The sequence below is a fragment of the Chiloscyllium plagiosum genome, unplaced genomic scaffold (genome assembly GCF_037043375.1).
Source record: "Chiloscyllium plagiosum isolate Xiang-an unplaced genomic scaffold, Cpla_swu_hap1 HiC_scaffold_44, whole genome shotgun sequence".
NCBI lineage: Eukaryota > Metazoa > Chordata > Chondrichthyes > Orectolobiformes > Hemiscylliidae > Chiloscyllium > Chiloscyllium plagiosum.
Window position 1 is genome coordinate 10,114,178 of NW_028270182.1, and position 19,625 is coordinate 10,133,802.

Consider the following 19,625-nt stretch of genomic DNA (forward strand, 5'->3'; position numbering starts at 1 on the left):
CTCTCATCGTCCTCACCTCTACACCGCCCACTCTCTCATCGTCCTCACCTCTACACTCCGCCCACTCTCTCATCGTCCTCACCTCTACACTCCGCCCACTCTCTCATCGTCCTCACCTCTACACTCCTCCCACTCTCTCATCCTCCTCACCTCTACACTCCTCCCACTCTCTCATCCTCCTCACCTCTACACTCCTCCCACTCTCTCATCCTCCTCACCTCTACACTCCTCCCACTCTCTCATCCTCCTCACCTCTACACTCCTCCCACTCTCTCATCCTCCTCACCTCTACACTCCTCCCACTCTCTCATCCTCCTCACCTCTACACTCCACCCACCGCCTCATCCTCCTCACCTCTACACTCCCTCATCGTCCTCACCTCTACACTCCGCCTACTCTCTCATCGTCCTCACCTCTGCACGCCGCCCACTCTCTCATCGTCCTCACCTCTACACTCCGCCCACTCTCTCATCGTCCTCACCTCTACACTCCGCCCACTCTCTCATCGTCCTCACCTCTGCACGCCGCCCACTCTCTCATCGTCCTCACCTCTGCACGCCGCCCACTCTCTCATCGTCCTCACCTCTGCACGCCGCCCACTCTCTCATCGTCCTCACCTCTGCACGCCGCCCACTCTCTCATCGTCCTCACCTCTGCACGCCGCCCACTCTCTCATCGTCCTCACCTCTGCACGCCGCCCACTCTCTCATCGTCCTCACCTCTGCACGCCGCCCACTCTCTCATCGTCCTCACCTCTGCACGCCGCCCACTCTCTCATCGTCCTCACCTCTGCACGCCGCCCACTCTCTCATCGTCCTCACCTCTGCACGCCGCCCACTCTCTCATCGTCCTCACCTCTGCACGCCGCCCACTCTCTCATCGTCCTCACCTCTGCACGCCGCCCACTCTCTCATCGTCCTCACCTCTGCACGCCGCCCACTCTCTCATCGTCCTCACCTCTACACTCCGCCCACTCTCTCATCGTCCTCACCTCTACACTCCGCCCACTCACTCATCGTCCTCACCTCTGCACTCCTCCCGCCTCATCGTCCTCACCTCTGCACGCCGCCCACTTTCTCATCGTCCTCACCTCTGCACGCCGCCCACTCCCTCATCGTCCTCACCTCTGCACTCCGCCCACTCTCTCATCGTCCTCACCTCTGCACTCCGCACACTCCCTCATCGTCCTCACCTCTGCACTCCGCCCACTCCCTCATCGTCCTCACCTCTGCACTCCGCCCACTCCCTCATCGTCCTCACCTCTGCACGCCGCCCACTCTCTCATCGTCCTCACCTCTGCACGCCGCCCACTCTCTCATCGTCATCACCTCTACGCTCCGCCCACTCTCTCATCGTCCTCACCTCTACACTCCGCCCACTCACTCATCGAGCTCACCTCTACACTCCGCCCACTCTCTCATCGTCCTCACCTCTACACTCCGCCCACTCTCTCATCGTCCTCACCTCTGCACTCCTCCCACCGCCTCATCGTCCTCACCTCTGCACGCCGCCCACTCTCTCATCGTCCTCACCTCTACACTCCGCCCACTCTCTCATCGTCCTCACCTCTACACTCCGCCCACTCTCTCATCGTCCTCAACTCTGCACGCCGCCCACTCTCTCATCGTCCTCACCTCTACACTCCGCCCACTCTCTCATCGTCCTCACCTCTACACTCCGCCCACCGCCTCATCGTCCTCACCTCTACACTCCGCCCACTCTCTCATCGTCCTCACCTCTACACTCCGCCCACTCTCTCATCGTCCTCACCTCTGCACTCCTCCCACCGCCTCAACGTCCTCACCTCTACACTCCGCCCACTCTCTCATCGTCCTCACCTCTGCACTCCTCCCACCGCCTCATCTCTACACTCCTCCCGCCGCCTCATCGTCCTCACCTCTACACTCCGCCCACTCACTCATCGTCCTCACCTCTACACTCCGCCCACTCTCTCATCGTCCTCACCTCTACACTCCTCCCACTCTCTCATCGTCCTCACCTCTACACTCCTCCCACTCTCTCATCGTCCTCACCTCTACACCGCCCACTCTCTCATCGTCCTCACCTCTACACTCCGCCCACTCTCTCATCGTCCTCACCTCTACACTCCGCCCACTCTCTCATCGTCCTCACCTCTACACTCCTCCAACTCTCTCATCCTCCTCACCTCTACACTCCTCCCACTCTCTCATCCTCCTCACCTCTACACTCCTCCCACTCTCTCATCCTCCTCACCTCTACACTCCTCCCACTCTCTCATCCTCCTCACCTCTACACTCCTCCCACTCTCTCATCCTCCTCACCTCTACACTCCTCCCACTCTCTCATCCTCCTCACCTCTACACTCCACCCACCGCCTCATCCTCCTCACCTCTACACTCCCTCATCGTCCTCACCTCTACACTCCGCCTACTCTCTCATCGTCCTCACCTCTGCACGCCGCCCACTCTCTCATCGTCCTCACCTCTGCACGCCGCCCACTCTCTCATCGTCATCACCTCTACGCTCCGCCCACTCTCTCATCGTCCTCACCTCTACACTCCGCCCACTCACTCATCGAGCTCACCTCTACACTCCGCCCACTCTCTCATCGTCCTCACCTCTACACTCCGCCCACTCTCTCATCGTCCTCACCTCTGCACTCCTCCCACCGCCTCATCGTCCTCACCTCTGCACGCCGCCCACTCTCTCATCGTCCTCACCTCTACACTCCGCCCACTCTCTCATCGTCCTCACCTCTACACTCCGCCCACTCTCTCATCGTCCTCAACTCTGCACGCCGCCCACTCTCTCATCGTCCTCACCTCTACACTCCGCCCACTCTCTCATCGTCCTCACCTCTACACTCCGCCCACCGCCTCATCGTCCTCACCTCTACACTCCGCCCACTCTCTCATCGTCCTCACCTCTACACTCCGCCCACTCTCTCATCGTCCTCACCTCTGCACTCCTCCCACCGCCTCAACGTCCTCACCTCTACACTCCGCCCACTCTCTCATCGTCCTCACCTCTGCACTCCTCCCACCGCCTCATCTCTACACTCCTCCCGCCGCCTCATCGTCCTCACCTCTACACTCCGCCCACTCACTCATCGTCCTCACCTCTACACTCCGCCCACTCTCTCATCGTCCTCACCTCTACACTCCTCCCACTCTCTCATCGTCCTCACCTCTACACTCCTCCCACTCTCTCATCGTCCTCACCTCTACACCGCCCACTCTCTCATCGTCCTCACCTCTACACTCCGCCCACTCTCTCATCGTCCTCACCTCTACACTCCGCCCACTCTCTCATCGTCCTCACCTCTACACTCCTCCCACTCTCTCATCCTCCTCACCTCTACACTCCTCCCACTCTCTCATCCTCCTCACCTCTACACTCCTCCCACTCTCTCATCCTCCTCACCTCTACACTCCTCCCACTCTCTCATCCTCCTCACCTCTACACTCCTCCCACTCTCTCATCCTCCTCACCTCTACACTCCTCCCACTCTCTCATCCTCCTCACCTCTACACTCCACCCACCGCCTCATCCTCCTCACCTCTACACTCCCTCATCGTCCTCACCTCTACACTCCGCCTACTCTCTCATCGTCCTCACCTCTGCACGCCGCCCACTCTCTCATCGTCCTCACCTCTGCACGCCGCCCACTCTCTCATCGTCATCACCTCTACGCTCCGCCCACTCTCTCATCGTCCTCACCTCTACACTCCGCCCACTCACTCATCGAGCTCACCTCTACACTCCGCCCACTCTCTCATCGTCCTCACCTCTACACTCCGCCCACTCTCTCATCGTCCTCACCTCTGCACTCCTCCCACCGCCTCATCGTCCTCACCTCTGCACGCCGCCCAGTCTCTCATCGTCCTCACCTCTACACTCCGCCCACTCTCTCATCGTCCTCACCTCTACACTCCGCCCACTCTCTCATCGTCCTCAACTCTGCACGCCGCCCACTCTCTCATCGTCCTCACCTCTACACTCCGCCCACTCTCTCATCGTCCTCACCTCTACACTCCGCCCACCGCCTCATCGTCCTCACCTCTACACTCCGCCCACTCTCTCATCGTCCTCACCTCTACACTCCGCCCACTCTCTCATCGTCCTCACCTCTGCACTCCTCCCACCGCCTCAACGTCCTCACCTCTACACTCCGCCCACTCTCTCATCGTCCTCACCTCTGCACTCCTCCCACCGCCTCATCGTCCTCACCTCTGCACTCCGCCCACTCTCTCATCGTCCTCACCTCTGCACTCCTCCCACCGCCTCATCGTCCTCACCTCTACACTCTGCCCACTCTCTCATCGTCCTCACCTCTACACTCCGCCCACTCTCTCATCGTCCTCACCTCTGCACTCCGCCCACTCTCTCATCGTCCTCACCTCTGCACTCCTCCCACCGCCTCATCGTCCTCACCTCTGCACTCCGCCCACTCTCTCATCGTCCTCACCTCTGCACTCCTCCCACCGCCTCATCGTCCTCACCTCTACACTCCGCCCACTCACTCATCGTCCTCACCTCTACACTCCTCCCACCGCCTCATCGTCCTCACCTCTGCAAGCTGCCCACTCTCTCATCGTCCTCACCTCTGCACGCCGCCCACTCTCTCATCGTCCTCACCTCTGCACGCCGCCCACTCTCTCATCGTCCTCACCTCTGCACTCCTCCCACCGCCTCATCTCTACACTCCTCCCGCCGCCTCATCGTCCTCACCTCTACACTCCGCCCACTCACTCATCGTCCTCACCTCTACACTCCGCCCACTCTCTCATCGTCCTCACCTCTACACTCCTCCCACTCTCTCATCGTCCTCACCTCTACACTCCTCCCACTCTCTCATCGTCCTCACCTCTACACCGCCCACTCTCTCATCGTCCTCACCTCTACACTCCGCCCACTCTCTCATCGTCCTCACCTCTACACTCCGCCCACTCTCTCATCGTCCTCACCTCTACACTCCTCCCACTCTCTCATCCTCCTCACCTCTACACTCCTCCCACTCTCTCATCCTCCTCACCTCTACACTCCTCCCACTCTCTCATCCTCCTCACCTCTACACTCCTCCCACTCTCTCATCCTCCTCACCTCTACACTCCTCCCACTCTCTCATCCTCCTCACCTCTACACTCCTCCCACTCTCTCATCCTCCTCACCTCTACACTCCACCCACCGCCTCATCCTCCTCACCTCTACACTCCCTCATCGTCCTCACCTCTACACTCCGCCTACTCTCTCATCGTCCTCACCTCTACACTCCTCCCACCGCCTCATCGTCCTCACCTCTGCACGCCGCCCACTCTCTCATCGTCCTCACCTCTGCACGCCGCCCACTCTCTCATCGTCCTCACCTCTGCACGTCGCCCATTCTCTCATCGTCCTCACCTCTGCACTCCTCCCACCGCCTCATCTCTACACTCCTCCCACCGCCTCATCGTCCTCACCTCTGCACTCCTCCCACCCTCTCATCGTCCTCACCTCTGCACGCCGCCCACTCTCTCATCGTCCTCACCTCTGCACGCCGCCCACTCTCTCATCGTCCTCACCTCTGCACGCCGCCCACTCTCTCATCGTCCTCACCTCTGCACGCCGCCCACTCTCTCATCGTCCTCACCTCTGCACGCCGCCCACTCTCTCATCGTCCTCACCTCTGCACGCCGCCCACTCTCTCATCGTCCTCACCTCTGCACGCCGCCCACTCGCTCATCGTCCTCACCTCTGCACTCCGCCCACTCACTCATCGTCCTCACCTCTGCACTCCTCCCACCCTCTCATCGTCCTCACCTCTGCACGCCGCCCACTCTCTCATCGTCCTCACCTCTGCACGCCGCCCACTCTATCATCGTCCTCACCTCTGCACGCCGCCCACTCTCTCATCGTCCTCACCTCTGCACGCCGCCCACTCTCTCATCGTCCTCACCTCTGCACGCCGCCCACTCTCTCATCGTCCTCACCTCTGCACGCCGCCCACTCTCTCATCATCCTCACCTCTGCACGCCGCCCACTCTCTCATCGTCCTCACCTCTGCACGCCGCCCACTCTCTCATCGTCCTCACCTCTGCACGCCGCCCACTCTCTCATCGTCCTCACCTCTGCACGCCGCCCACTCTCTCATCGTCCTCACCTCTACACTCCGCCCACTCTCTCATCGTCCTCACCTCTACACTCCGCCCACTCACTCATCGTCCTCACCTCTGCACTCCTCCCGCCTCATCGTCCTCACCTCTGCACGCCGCCCACTCTATCATCGTCCTCACCTCTGCACGCCGCCCACTTTCTCATCGTCCTCACCTCTGCATGCCGCCCACTCCCTCATCGTCCTCACCTCTGCACTCCGCCCACTCCCTCATCGTCCTCACCTCTGCACTCCGCCCACTCCCTCATCGTCCTCACCTCTGCACTCCGCCCACTCCCTCATCGTCCTCACCTCTGCACGCCGCCCACTCTCTCATCGTCCTCACCTCTGCACGCCGCCCACTCTCTCATCGTCCTCACCTCTACACTCCGCCCACTCTCTCATCGTCCTCACCTCTACACTCCGCCCACTCTCTCATCGTCCTCACCTCTGCACGCCGCCCACTCTCTCATCGTCCTCACCTCTGCACGCCGCCCACTCTCTCATCGTCCTCACCTCTGCACGCCGCCCACTCTCTCATCGTCCTCACCTCTACACTCAGCCCACTCACTCATCGTCCTCACCTCTACACTCCGCCCACTCACTCATCGTCCTCACCTCTGCACTCCTCCCACCGCCTCATCGTCCTCACCTCTGCACGCCGCCCACTCTCTCATCCTCCTCACCTCTACACTCCTCCCACTCTCTCATCCTCCTCACCTCTACACTCCTCCCACTCTCTCATCCTACTCACCTCTACACTCCGCCCACTCCCTCATCGTCCTCACCTCTGCACTCCTCCCGCCTCATCGTCCTCACCTCTGCACGCCGCCCACTCTCTCATCGTCCTCACCTCTACACTCCGCCCACTCCCTCATCGTCCTCACCTCTGCACTCCTCCCGCCTCATCGTCCTCACCTCTGCACGCCGCCCACTCTCTCATCGTCCTCACCTCTGCACGCCGCCCACTCTCTCATCGTCCTCACCTCTACACTCCGCCCACTCTCTCATCGTCCTCACCTCTGCACTCCGCCCACTCTCTCATCGTCCTCACCTCTGCACTCCGCCCACTCTCTCATCGTCCTCACCTCTGCACGCCGCCCACTCTCTCATCGTCCTCACCTCTGCACGCCGCCCACTCTCTCATCGTCCTCACCTCTGCACGCCGCCCACTCTCTCATCGTCCTCACCTCTACACTCAGCCCACTCACTCATCGTCCTCACCTCTACACTCCGCCCACTCACTCATCGTCCTCACCTCTGCACTCCTCCCACCGCCTCATCGTCCTCACCTCTGCACGCCGCCCACTCTCTCATCGTCCTCACCTCTGCACGCCGCCCACTTTCTCATTGTCCTCACCTCTGCACTCCGCCCACTCCCTCATCGTCCTCACCTCTGCACTCCGCCCACTCCCTCATCGTCCTCACCTCTGCACTCCGCACACTCCCTCATCGTCCTCACCTCTACACTCCGCCCACTCACTCATCGTCCTCACCTCTACACTCCGCCCACTCTCTCATCGTCCTCACCTCTACACTCCGCCCACTCACTCATCGTCCTCACCTCTACACTCCGCCCACTCTGTCATCGTCCTCACCTCTGCACTCCTCCCACCGCCTCATCGTCCTCACCTCTGCACGCCGCCCACTCTCTCATCGTCCTCACCTCTGCACGCCGCCCACTTTCTCATTGTCCTCACCTCTGCACTCCGCCCACTCCCTCATCGTCCTCACCTCTGCACTCCGCCCACTCCCTCATCGTCCTCACCTCTGCACTCCGCACACTCCCTCATTGTCCTCACCTCTACACTCCGCCCACTCACTCATCGTCCTCACCTCTACACTCCGCCCACTCCCTCATCGTCCTCACCTCTGCACGCCGCCCACTTTCTCATCGTCCTCACCTCTGCACTCCGCCCACTCCCTCATCGTCCTCACCTCTGCACTCCGCCCACTCCCTCATCGTCCTCACCTCTGCACTCCGCCCACTCCCTCATCGTCCTCACCTCTACACTCCTCCCACTCTCTCATCCTCCTCACCTCTACACTCCACCCACCGCCTCATCCTCCTCACCTCTACACTCCCTCATCGTCCTCACCTCTACACTCCGCCTACTCTCTCATCGTCGTCACCTCTACACTCCTCCCACCGCCTCATCGTCCTCACCTCTGCACGCCGCCCACTCTCTCATCGTCCTCACCTCTGCACGCCGCCCACTCTCTCATCGTCCTCACCTCTGCACGCCGCCCACTCTCTCATCGTCCTCACCTCTGCACGCCGCCCACTCTCTCATCGTCCTCACCTCTGCACGCCGCCCACTCTCTCATCGTCCTCACCTCTGCACGCCGCCCACTCTCTCATCGTCCTCACCTCTGCACGCCGCCCACTCTCTCATCGTCCTCAGCTCTGCACGCCGCCCACTCTCTCATCGTCCTCACCTCTGCACGCCGCCCACTCTCTCATCGTCCTCACCTCTGCACGCCGCCCACTCTCTCATCGTCCTCACCTCTACACTCCGCCCACTCTCTCATCGTCCTCACCTCTACACTCCGCCCACTCCCTCATCGTCCTCACCTCTGCACGCCGCCCACTTTCTCATCGTCCTCACCTCTGCACTCCGCCCACTCCCTCATCGTCCTCACCTCTGCACTCCGCCCACTCCCTCATCGTCCTCACCTCTACACTCCTCCCACTCTCTCATCCTCCTCACCTCTACACTCCACCCACCGCCTCATCCTCCTCACCTCTACACTCCCTCATCGTCCTCACCTCTACACTCCGCCTACTCTCTCATCGTCGTCACCTCTACACTCCTCCCACCGCCTCATCGTCCTCACCTCTGCACGCCGCCCACTCTCTCATCGTCCTCACCTCTGCACGCCGCCCACTCTCTCATCGTCCTCACCTCTGCACGCCGCCCACTCTCTCATCGTCCTCACCTCTGCACGCCGCCCACTCTCTCATCGTCCTCACCTCTGCACGCCGCCCACTCTCTCATCGTCCTCACCTCTGCACGCCGCCCACTCTCTCATCGTCCTCACCTCTGCACGCCGCCCACTCTCTCATCGTCCTCACCTCTGCACGCCGCCCACTCTCTCATCGTCCTCACCTCTGCACGCCGCCCACTCTCTCATCGTCCTCACCTCTGCACGCCGCCCACTCTCTCATCGTCCTCACCTCTGCACGCCGCCCACTCTCTCATCGTCCTCACCTCTGCACGCCGCCCACTCTCTCATCGTCCTCACCTCTACACTCCGCCCACTCCCTCATCGTCCTCACCTCTACATTCCGCCCACTCACTCATCGTCCTCACCTCTGCACTCCTCCCGCCTCATCGTCCTCACCTCTGCACGCCGCCCACTCTCTCATCGTCCTCACCTCTGCACGCCGCCCACTTTCTCATCGTCCTCACCTCTGCACGCCGCCCACTCCCTCATCGTCCTCACCTCTGCACTCCGCACACTCCCTCATCGTCCTCACCTCTGCACTCCGCCCACTCCCTCATCGTCCTCACCTCTGCACTCCGCCCACTCCCTCATCGTCCTCACCTCTGCACGCCGCCCACTCTCTCATCGTCCTCACCTCTGCACGCCGCCCACTTTCTCATCGTCCTCACCTCTGCACGCCGCCCACTCCCTCATCGTCCTCACCTCTGCACTCCGCACACTCCCTCATCGTCCTCACCTCTGCACTCCGCCCACTCCCTCATCGTCCTCACCTCTGCACTCCGCCCACTCCCTCATCGTCCTCACCTCTGCACGCCGCCCACTCTCTCATCGTCCTCACCTCTGCACGCCGCCAACTCTCTCATCGTCCTCACCTCTACACTCCGCCCACTCTCTCATCGTCCTCACCTCTACACTCCGCCCACTCACTCATCGTCCTCACCTCTGCACTCCTCCCACCGCCTCATCGTTCTCACCTCTGCACTCCGCCCACTCTCTCATCGTCCTCACCTCTGCTCGCCGCCCACTCTCTCATCGTCCTCACCTCTGCACGCCGCCCACTCTCTCATCGTCCTCACCTCTGCACGCCGCCCACTCTCTCATCGTCCTCACCTCTGTACGCCGCGCACTCTCTCATCGTCCTCACCTCTACACTCAGCCCACTCTCTCATCGTCCTCACCTCTACACTCCGCCCACTCACTCATCATCCTCACCTCTGCACTCCTCCCACCGCCTCATCGTCCTCACCTCTGCACGCCGCCCACTCTCTCATCGTCCTCACCTCTGCACGCCGCCCACATTCTCATCGTCCTCACCTCTGCACTCCGCCCACTCCCTCATCGTCCTCACCTCTGCACTCCGCCCACTCTCTCATCGTCCTCACCTCTGCACTCCGCCCACTCCCTCATCGTCCTCACCTCTGCACTCCGCCCACTCACTCATCGTCCTCACCTCTGCACTCCGCCCACTCACTCATCGTCCTCACCTCTGCACGCCGCCCACTCTCTCATCGTCCTCACCTCTGCACGCCGCCCACTTTCTCATCGTCCTCACCTCTGCACTCCGCCCACTCCCTCATCGTCCTCACCTCTGCACTCCGCCCACTCCCTCATCGTCCTCACCTCTGCACGCCGCCCACTCTCTCATCGTCCTCACCTCTGCACGCCGCCCACTTTCTCATCGTCCTCACCTCTGCACTCCGCCCACTCCCTCATCGTCCTCACCTCTGCACTCCGCCCACTCCCTCATCGTCCTCACCTCTGCACTCCGCCCACTCTCTCATCGTCCTCACCTCTGCACGCCGCCCACTCTCTCATCGTCCTCACCTCTGCACGCCGCCCACTCTCTCATCGTCCTCACCTCTGCACGCCGCCCACTCTCTCATCGTCCTCACCTCTGCACGTCACCCACTCTCTCATCGTCCTCACCTCTGCACGCCGCCCACTCTCTCATCGTCCTCACCTCTGCACTCCGCCCACTCACTCATCGTCCTCACCTCTACACTCCTCCCACCGCCTCATCGTCCTCACCTCTGCACGCCGCCCACTCTCTCATCGTCCTCACCTCTGCACGCCGCCCACTCTCTCATCGTCCTCACCTCTGCACGCCGCCCACTCTCTCATCGTCCTCACCTCTGCACGCCGCCCACTCTCTCATCGTCCTCACCTCTGCACGCCGCCCACTCTCTCATCGTCCTCACCTCTGCACGCCGCCCACTCTCTCATCGTCCTCACCTCTGCACGCCGCCCACTCTCTCATCGTTCTCACCTCTACACTCCTCCCACCGCCTCATCGTCCTCACCTCTGCACTCCGCCCACTCTCTCATCGTCCTCACCTCTGCACTCCGCCCACCACCTCATCGTCCTCACCTCTACACTCCGCCCACTCCCTCATCATCCTCACCTCTACACTCCGCCCACTCCCTCATCGTCCTCACCTCTACACTCCGCCCACTCCCTCATCGTCCTCACCTCTACACTCCGCCCACTCCCTCATCGTCCTCACCTCTACACTCCGCCCACTCCCTCATCGTCCTCACCTCTACACTCCGCCCACTCTCTCATCGTCCTCACCTCTGCACTCCGACCACTCTCTCACCTTCCTCACCAGCCTCTGCAACAAGTCTAATTCTCTTACAGGCTGTTCCCCTGTCCCCTATCTATCTGCAATCTGGCTATTCAGCAACACTCCCCTCCCCCCCCACCCGCCAACCCCTCTCCACCCAGTGAACTAGCCTTTCCCCTTCCAAACCGCTGCCCCCTCTATTCCCCAGCGATCTGGCAATTCCACCTTCCCCACCCCCCTCTCCCCGACCAACCATCTGGCTATTTACACCCACCGCCTGTTCCCAACCAGCGACCATCTTTTTGCCCTCTGCTCTCTTTCCCCCCCTCAGCGATCTGGCTATTTCCCCCCACCACCTCCCACCCAGTGATCTGGCTATGTTCCTTCCCTCCCAGGTCTTGAGCCCTCCAAAGCTCATGTGTCAACTCACACCTTTGATTTTGAAGTGCTTACCCTTGTTTTCAAACCCCTTCACGTCCTCGTGAGGTGCCAAACCATTTCTATCACCTTCTGCTAGCTTCCAAGATCTCTGGGCTCCTCCAATTTTGCCGTCATGAGCATTCACTGATCTCTATCAATCTACCATTGGTGGCTATGTCATCAACTGCCTGGGGCCCTAAGCTCTGCAATTACCTCCATAAACCCATCTACGTCTCACTCCCTCTTGGTTAAAGCCCTATGACCAAGGTTTTGATCCTCAATCCCAGGGGGTCTCTCAATACCTTGATAACACTCCTGTGAAGGCACGTGAGAATGTTTTGAATTGGAATTTTTACAGATACATCATAGAAAGCATCCTATCTGGATGCATCACAGTTTGGTAAGGCAACTGCTCTGTCCAACACTGCAAGAACTTAGAGTTGTAAACACAGCCCAGTCCTTTACACAAACCAGCCTTCCATCCATTGGCTCCATCTACACTTTCCTCTGCATCGGGAAAGCAGCCAATATCATTAAAGACCCCTCCCACCCCAGTTATACTCTCTTCCCCCTCTTCCATTGGGCAAAACTTTGAAAACATAGATTCAAGAACAGCTTCTTCCTTGGTGTCATCAGACTTATGAAGGGAGCTCTCACATATTAGAGTCAGTCCTCCTCCACACCTTCTCTGTAGCTTCAACACTATATTCTGCATTCTGTTCCATTACCCTGACGTAATTATGTAAGGTAGGATCTGTCTGGTTAGCGCGTAAAACCATACTTTTCACATCTCAGTGCATGTGACAATAATAAATCAAATCAAATCAAAAGTTATTGGGACATCACGTCAAGCTTCAAACCCTCCACTATGCGGGGTTCACACACGAACCTGTTCCTTCCCGGACGCGGATGATGTCCTCTTCGCTCATCCACCGGTAGCAGGGGAACTGTAGGATATCTCCTGAGGGGGTGCATACCGTCAAATAACGGCAAAACCAGTCATCTTCCACCAGAAACTTCACTTTCTCCAACTGCACCCACCAGATGGAGCCCAGATCCCTCTCACTTTTCACCTTGTATTCATCCACCTGGCCAAACCAATGAGAAGATATGTTACAATGAACGTAGGAGGAGGCCATTCAGCCCTTCGAACCTGCTCTGCTATTCAATATGATCATGGCTGATCCTCTGTCTCAAAGCCATATTCACAGCCATGTCCTTTGATGCCTTTAATATCTAAGACAAAATGACCGATCTCTTTCTCGAATATCCTCAACATCCCAGCTCCCCCCACCCCCGCAACCTTCCGTAGTAGCAAATTCCACAAGTTGACCTCTGTCTGAGTGAAGAAAAGTTTCCCCGTCTCTGTCTTAATCGGCCGACCCCATTTCCTGAAACAATGACCCCCTGATTCTCGACTCCCTGACTAGGGGACACTAAAAGAATATAGAGGAGTCAGGACAGTGCAAAAGAAAAAAAAAATGTAGATTTACAGAGGAACCTCGATTATCCGAATATTAATTAAGCGAATTTTGGATTATCTGAAGATTTCAAGGTCCCGCAAAAACGTTACATCAAAGAGGTAAGTGTATTCGATCTACCTGTACTGAAGGACATGTGAAAACACTGGCAAGAACATAGAAACACAAGCAGTTCAAGCATCAGCAACTGGATATTTTTTAGGTCATGGTTGTTACACAGCCCTTTGAAAAAGTAAGTGTTTTACAGTATTCCCATCACTTTACTGTTCATGAAAAAAACATCCGAGAACGTAAATGCATGTGCGAGGCGGTGCTTCTATCTTTCTAATGCAAGACTGTGTTCCTGGAAACCGACAAATGCTCTTGCAAACGTAGAAGCTGTTCAGGACCTTCAGGCTGTCTTCACCATTCCTTGCCAAATGCTAACCACTGCTGCATTTTTTAAAAAGTTTTCTCGTGTTATCATTGCTTTATTTGGTTCATCATATGAAACCTGTGTCCTCACACACAATACATTAATATTATAGATTTAAACAAACTCTCTGGTAGAGCACAGTGTTCGATCAGCATGGTTTCCCTTGTTTAAGGGAAAATTGATTATCGGAATGATCAATTATCCGAAGGAAATACAGCCCGCCCACCTCATTCAGATAATCGAGGTTCCTCAGTATATGGATGGTGCTACCACTCAGTGGGGATGTTAGTGGACTTTGGAACAGAGGGAACTTTGAAAGATGAAGTCGTAACAAGCAATTTAGTCTGTCAAACTAAACTGTTCATGGCTGTTCATCCACCTCATAGGCCATTTCATCTCACCATCTCCAAGACCCTCGATGTCCTCAGTCTCCCAAAATCTGTCGATTCCAGAATGCAATGATTGACCAGCTGCGGTAAAGGATTTCAAACATTCACCAACCTCCCAGTGAAGATGTTCCTCCTTGTTATAGTATAAATTGGCTTGCCTTTTATTCCTAGGCTACGTCCCCTTGGTCTCTACCCTACAATCAGGGGAAATATCTGACATGTCCCCTGGTGAGACGACGTTCTGGCACACTGTATTTAATTTTGGCCTCCTTACTTGCGAAATGTGGTTGTCTTAGAAGTGTTGCAAATGGTTAATGTTGGAGCGGCATTAAACGCCACAAAATCTGATTGTGTCTCAACAGCTTTGCTGGAGAGAGGCAGATCGTCTGGTGCTCTTGTAGGTTGAAGACCTACATTTATAGGTCTCTCAATAGTCTTAGCAACAATGGCCTGGATATTCTACTGGGTAGGTGATTGTTGGAGCAATGCAGATTAGAGTCATACATGTATATACCTACAGAAGTTGGACTGCAATGGTTAAAACAGGGAGCTCAGCACCAATTCTCCAGGCCAATCAGGGTTGGGCCATAAATGCTGACATTCACACTCCTTGGGAGAGTGAGGAAATCTGTGAGGAAAATGCATCAGGCTGTGTTGAGATTGGATTAAACCATGTCCTGTGATTTAACCAAGCACTAAACCAAGAGGCTGTGTGTTGGTCACAGGATGGTAGGTTCCATTACTTTGCTCTTGGCGATAGCATGCACAGTTGGTTCCCACAGAGCACGGAATATTCTAGAAGTCGGATGAGGTTGTTTTATTTTCCCTCTCAGCACAGTATCTGCCTGTTCAGCCTGCTGAATGTTTGTTTCATATGCCAAGCCAAACATCCTCTGACAAGCCGGTCTCTGTGTGACAATAAGGTGCGGCTTTACACTGTGCATAAGGGTCAGATGCTTTTCCACATTCCATTGATAAAGTTGCCATGCTCATTCAAGAGCCTGACAGTCATGCAAGTGCAAATGGGGCAATCGCACTGCTCACCCCCAGTATTCCACATTTCTGTGGCAGCCTTCACGATCTCAAGATGTCTCTGAGTGGTTGGTAGGCAGCTACATGACCAAACAGTAATGAAATAATGAGTTCTGTTCACAAAAATGACCCCGAGCTTCCAGCTGCCTGCCACTTTGACACACTGCCATGTTCTTGTCTTAACATTTCTGTCTCAGGCCTCCCGCAGTGCTCCAGTAAGACACAATGCAGGCTGGAAGAACAACACTTCATCTTTCACTCGAGGACCTTACAACCTTCAGGATTCAATATTGAGTTTAATAATTTTAGGTCCTGAACATATCTATTACCCAGTCCACACACCAGGCCATGTTATGACATGGAGAAAGTGAGGACTGCAGATGATGGAGATCAGAGTGGAGAGTGGGGTATTGGAAAAGCACAGCAGGTCAGACAGTGGAGTGGAGAATCGGTGTTTCGGGCATAAGTCGGTCATCATTCCTGATGAAGGACTTCTGCCTGAAACGTTGATTCTCCTGCCTCTCGGTTGCTGCCTAACCTACTGTGTTACAACATGGTGTGAGGCCAACTATTTTCGCCCACTCACAGTTCCCATTAGCACCAATCTAGCTTCTCATCTTTCCTGGCTTATTCCTTTTGTCTGCCTATCCTTTATATTTCTCTCTGGGCTCCCTCTCCACCTGTCCACTCACTCCTTTCCCCACTCCCCTGTAATCAGCATAAACCCTGCCCTTTCCAAGCTGCTGCTTTCAGTTCTGACGAACGGTCACTCGATTTGAAACCTTAACTGGAAATGTCAGAGAGAACAGGCATTATGCTCAACCTATCCATGCCAACCAGGTTTCCGAAACTGAACTAGTCCCATTGGCCTGTGTTTAGCGCACATCTCTCTAAACCTTTCTTATCTTTATACCTATCTTTTAAATGCTGTCATTGTACCAGCCTCCACTATTTCCTCTGGCAGCTCATTCCATACACACACCCCCCTCTTGTGTTCTATCAGGTCCCTTTTATACCTTTGCCCTCTCCCCTTAAATCCATGCCATCTTGCTCGGACTCCCCCACCCTGGGGAAGCAAATCACAGGGCTTGGCAGCTCACCAACATGACCTGATAATGGTGGAGTAAATAAAATCAGGATCAGATAGAGAAGCTGAATTCTACTATTGCAATTTTCAATTTGAAAACATCTACCCTTGAGCAGTAAGCCTGAGGCGGGAGGTATTTGCATCATCAAACAAACAACGCGATATTTACATTCCTGAAAAAGACTACATTCAGAGAAACTATTATTGGAAACATGCAGTCCCAGGTAAAGTTCAAATTTCATTCTCGGAATTCATTCAGCTAAAATTGACATTTATTTTAAATCAGAGCCAATCTTTCTCCTGATGCATGTCTCTCTTAAAATTGTGAGTAATGCCACCGCCATGCTCACGAGTTGAGTTTGAAATTGCACATTGCCATCTGTAAGCAATCCTTACTGTTATTCTTTCTTGGACATTTGAAACAAGGATCGTGTCCGTTACATGTGAAATTTGTCACCAGTTCTGAAACCATACACGGTTTCAGAACTGGTGACAAGACTGGGGGGCATATTTTTAAGATGAGAGGAGAGAGACTTAAAAAAGACATAAGGGGCAAATTTGGGGGCGGTTCGCACGTGGAATGAACTTCCTGGGGAAGTGGTGGATGCAACCACAGTTATAACATTTAAAAGACACTTAGATAAGTAACATGCAAAAGAAAGGTTTGGATGGAGATGCACCAGGAGCACACAGCAGGGACTAGTTTAGTTGGGATTACATTTGGCATGGACTGAATCATAGAATCCCTGCAGTGAACAAGCAGGCCATTCAGCCCATCAAGCCCACATTGACCCCCTGAAGAGAATCCCACCCAGACTCCCGACCCAGTCCTTGTAACCCTGCAGCAGGCAGCTGGGACTAGTTTAGTTGGGATTACGTTCGGCATGGACTGCTTTAACCAAAGGCTCTGTTTCTGTGGTGTGTTACTTTAGGAGAATGGTAGGAGAAAGTGAAGACGACAGAGGCTGGAGATCAGAGTCGTGAGTGTGGTGCTGGAAAAGCACAGCATGTCAGGCAACATCCGAGGAGCGGGAGAATCGACATTTCAGGCATAAGCCCTTTATCCAGAATGAGATTGGTCTCAGGCCTAACTGGATGTGTTGTAACTGCAAGTATAGGCTTGGAATAGAAACACTGTGAAACAAGAACGAATGTCATTTAAGGCCACACCTAGCATTGTTCGTACATAACGGTGATCAATACTAATTGCACTATGATGAATCAGACGTTCGGTATTGACCCTTCCTGAGGTCCCTTCCAGCAACTGGAACTGACCACTGTGATAGAGTCTGACCAAGGAACCATCATTTTCTCCTTTCTGTAAGTTAAGATGCCTTTCCCCACACATCAAATCCCAGTTTAGATAAAAGGTGTGTTGGGCATGGGGCGTGAACGTGGCTGGTGTGAGTCTACAATAGTTGAGCAACACCAAATGTTAGCTGCCTTTGGGTATGCTTCTGCTTAATCTCAAGAACCTGCCGGTATTCTGTGCCAAATTGGCATCAGTACAATAGTGGAAACAAACTAAATGCTGATATGTTTTACAACAATCTCAGTAAGCAAAATCTGGGGATAGAGCTCACCCTTCCCTACGAAATGGAGATTGTAGACTTTCTGCATAAGCAAGAATCAATGAGCAATTTGCGATTATAGGTCTTGCTGCAGGCTGTTAAGGGAGTATTATATATAATTCATTAATTGGGAAAATAGCTCCTGCCTCCACAGGTCTTATTTTATAAAAAAAACTTTCAGTTCTTAATTTTCTACAGGAGACACCCCTCTCTCAAATTGAGTTCTCGTACGGTTAGAATGCAGATTAAATGTTCAATACTAAAAAGTGATATCATTATACTCACCAGCTTTTATGGCCACCATACAGCGAATACTTACACACTCAGTAGTCACACAGCACACTTAACACACGTTACACTCGTCACTCACACACCCACTCTCACAAACAGACACGCATGCAAATGTCTCTCTCTCACTTTCAAACACACAAATAGGCACACATACACGCACACAAAGCCTGCACACAGATACACATCCATCGCAAACACATGGCCACTCTCTCACACAATCACTCTTGCACACATACAGAAACACAGCCATTCTCTTTTTCACCTACACACAGCCACTCTCTCTCTCTCACACACACACACACACGTATATACACAGCCATCTCTCTCTCATACACACTCACGCACTCAGACACTCCCTCACACACACATTCTCTCACAGATTCACACATACATTCACTTGCCAACTCGTACATCCATCCACCTTGTCACACACACACTTGCACACACTCTCTCTCACACCACTCAGACTCTCACACTCATATGCATGCCTGCTCTCTCTCACACACACACTCATACACACGCCCATTCTCTTTCATACACATACCCACTCGCAAAGACATAAACAAGACTTCTGTCACACTCACTCATGCAAAATTCATGCACGATGTGCAGTACACACACACTTTCTCTCTTGCATATTATCTAAAAAGTTTCACTGACTACACAAATTCAACCCACACATTTCCTCTCTCTCTCTCATACACATGCACACTCATGCAGACACATACACTCTCTCTCTCATGCACACACACAAAAAAAAACTCTCACAGGCACTTACACTTCCACGCTCCAGATTATTCTGAAGCCACTTGTCCAGGCTGGTCCTCTGGCTTTTCCCTTTCTCTCCTATCAGAGTGACATAGATGTAATTGTTTGTTCCTGAGTAATAAGTTGTGCCTGTAGCCACTGTGACCCTGTAGGTGATCATCTTTTCACAAAGGTTTGGAGGGGAACAGGAAAGAAAGAGTATTGCTGGTTGTGGGAGACGCAGCTTTGGAGTGAATCAGCCAGAGGGCAGGGCTAGTTCACGGGTCGTCAGCGCTGGATAATGTCACAGAGCTAGGTTTCCTTTAGCAAGGCTATTAAACACTGAACAAATACTAGGTGTGTTTCAAACTGCATACCTGTTGTTATAGGCGTGTGCTTAGTTCAGTAACATGAGACGCTCTCCCAAATTGCCTGAGCGCGGGATTAACCCTTGTGATTTAAAAGGCTACCAGCTGCCAGACAGCAGAAGGCCCCTTTGGATATATAGTGACATTTCTCTGTGTGTGGACCAACATCCTCATGTTTTCCCCTCTGTTAATGTCAATG

At 54.8% G+C, this 19,625-nt stretch overlaps 1 protein-coding gene across 2 annotated transcripts in view; it reads right to left on the minus strand.

The window, feature by feature from the left end:
* The window catches only part of LOC122544334 (polyunsaturated fatty acid 5-lipoxygenase-like), a 56,719-nt gene extending 37,350 nt beyond the window's left edge, over positions 1-19,369 (minus strand). The window contains exons 1-2 of one of the 2 annotated variants that reach the window (XM_043683515.2): positions 19,090-19,369; positions 12,935-13,133 (exon numbers count right to left, since the gene is read on the minus strand). In XM_043683515.2, coding sequence (XP_043539450.2) covers positions 12,935-13,133; positions 19,090-19,239 — 349 coding nt within the window. In that variant the 5' untranslated portion in view covers positions 19,240-19,369. Of the gene's footprint in view, positions 1-12,934; positions 13,134-18,305; positions 18,810-19,089 lie in introns of those variants that run through there. The other variant, XM_087983071.1, reaches the window with a different exon arrangement.
* Between the last annotated feature and the right edge of the window lie 256 nt (positions 19,370-19,625).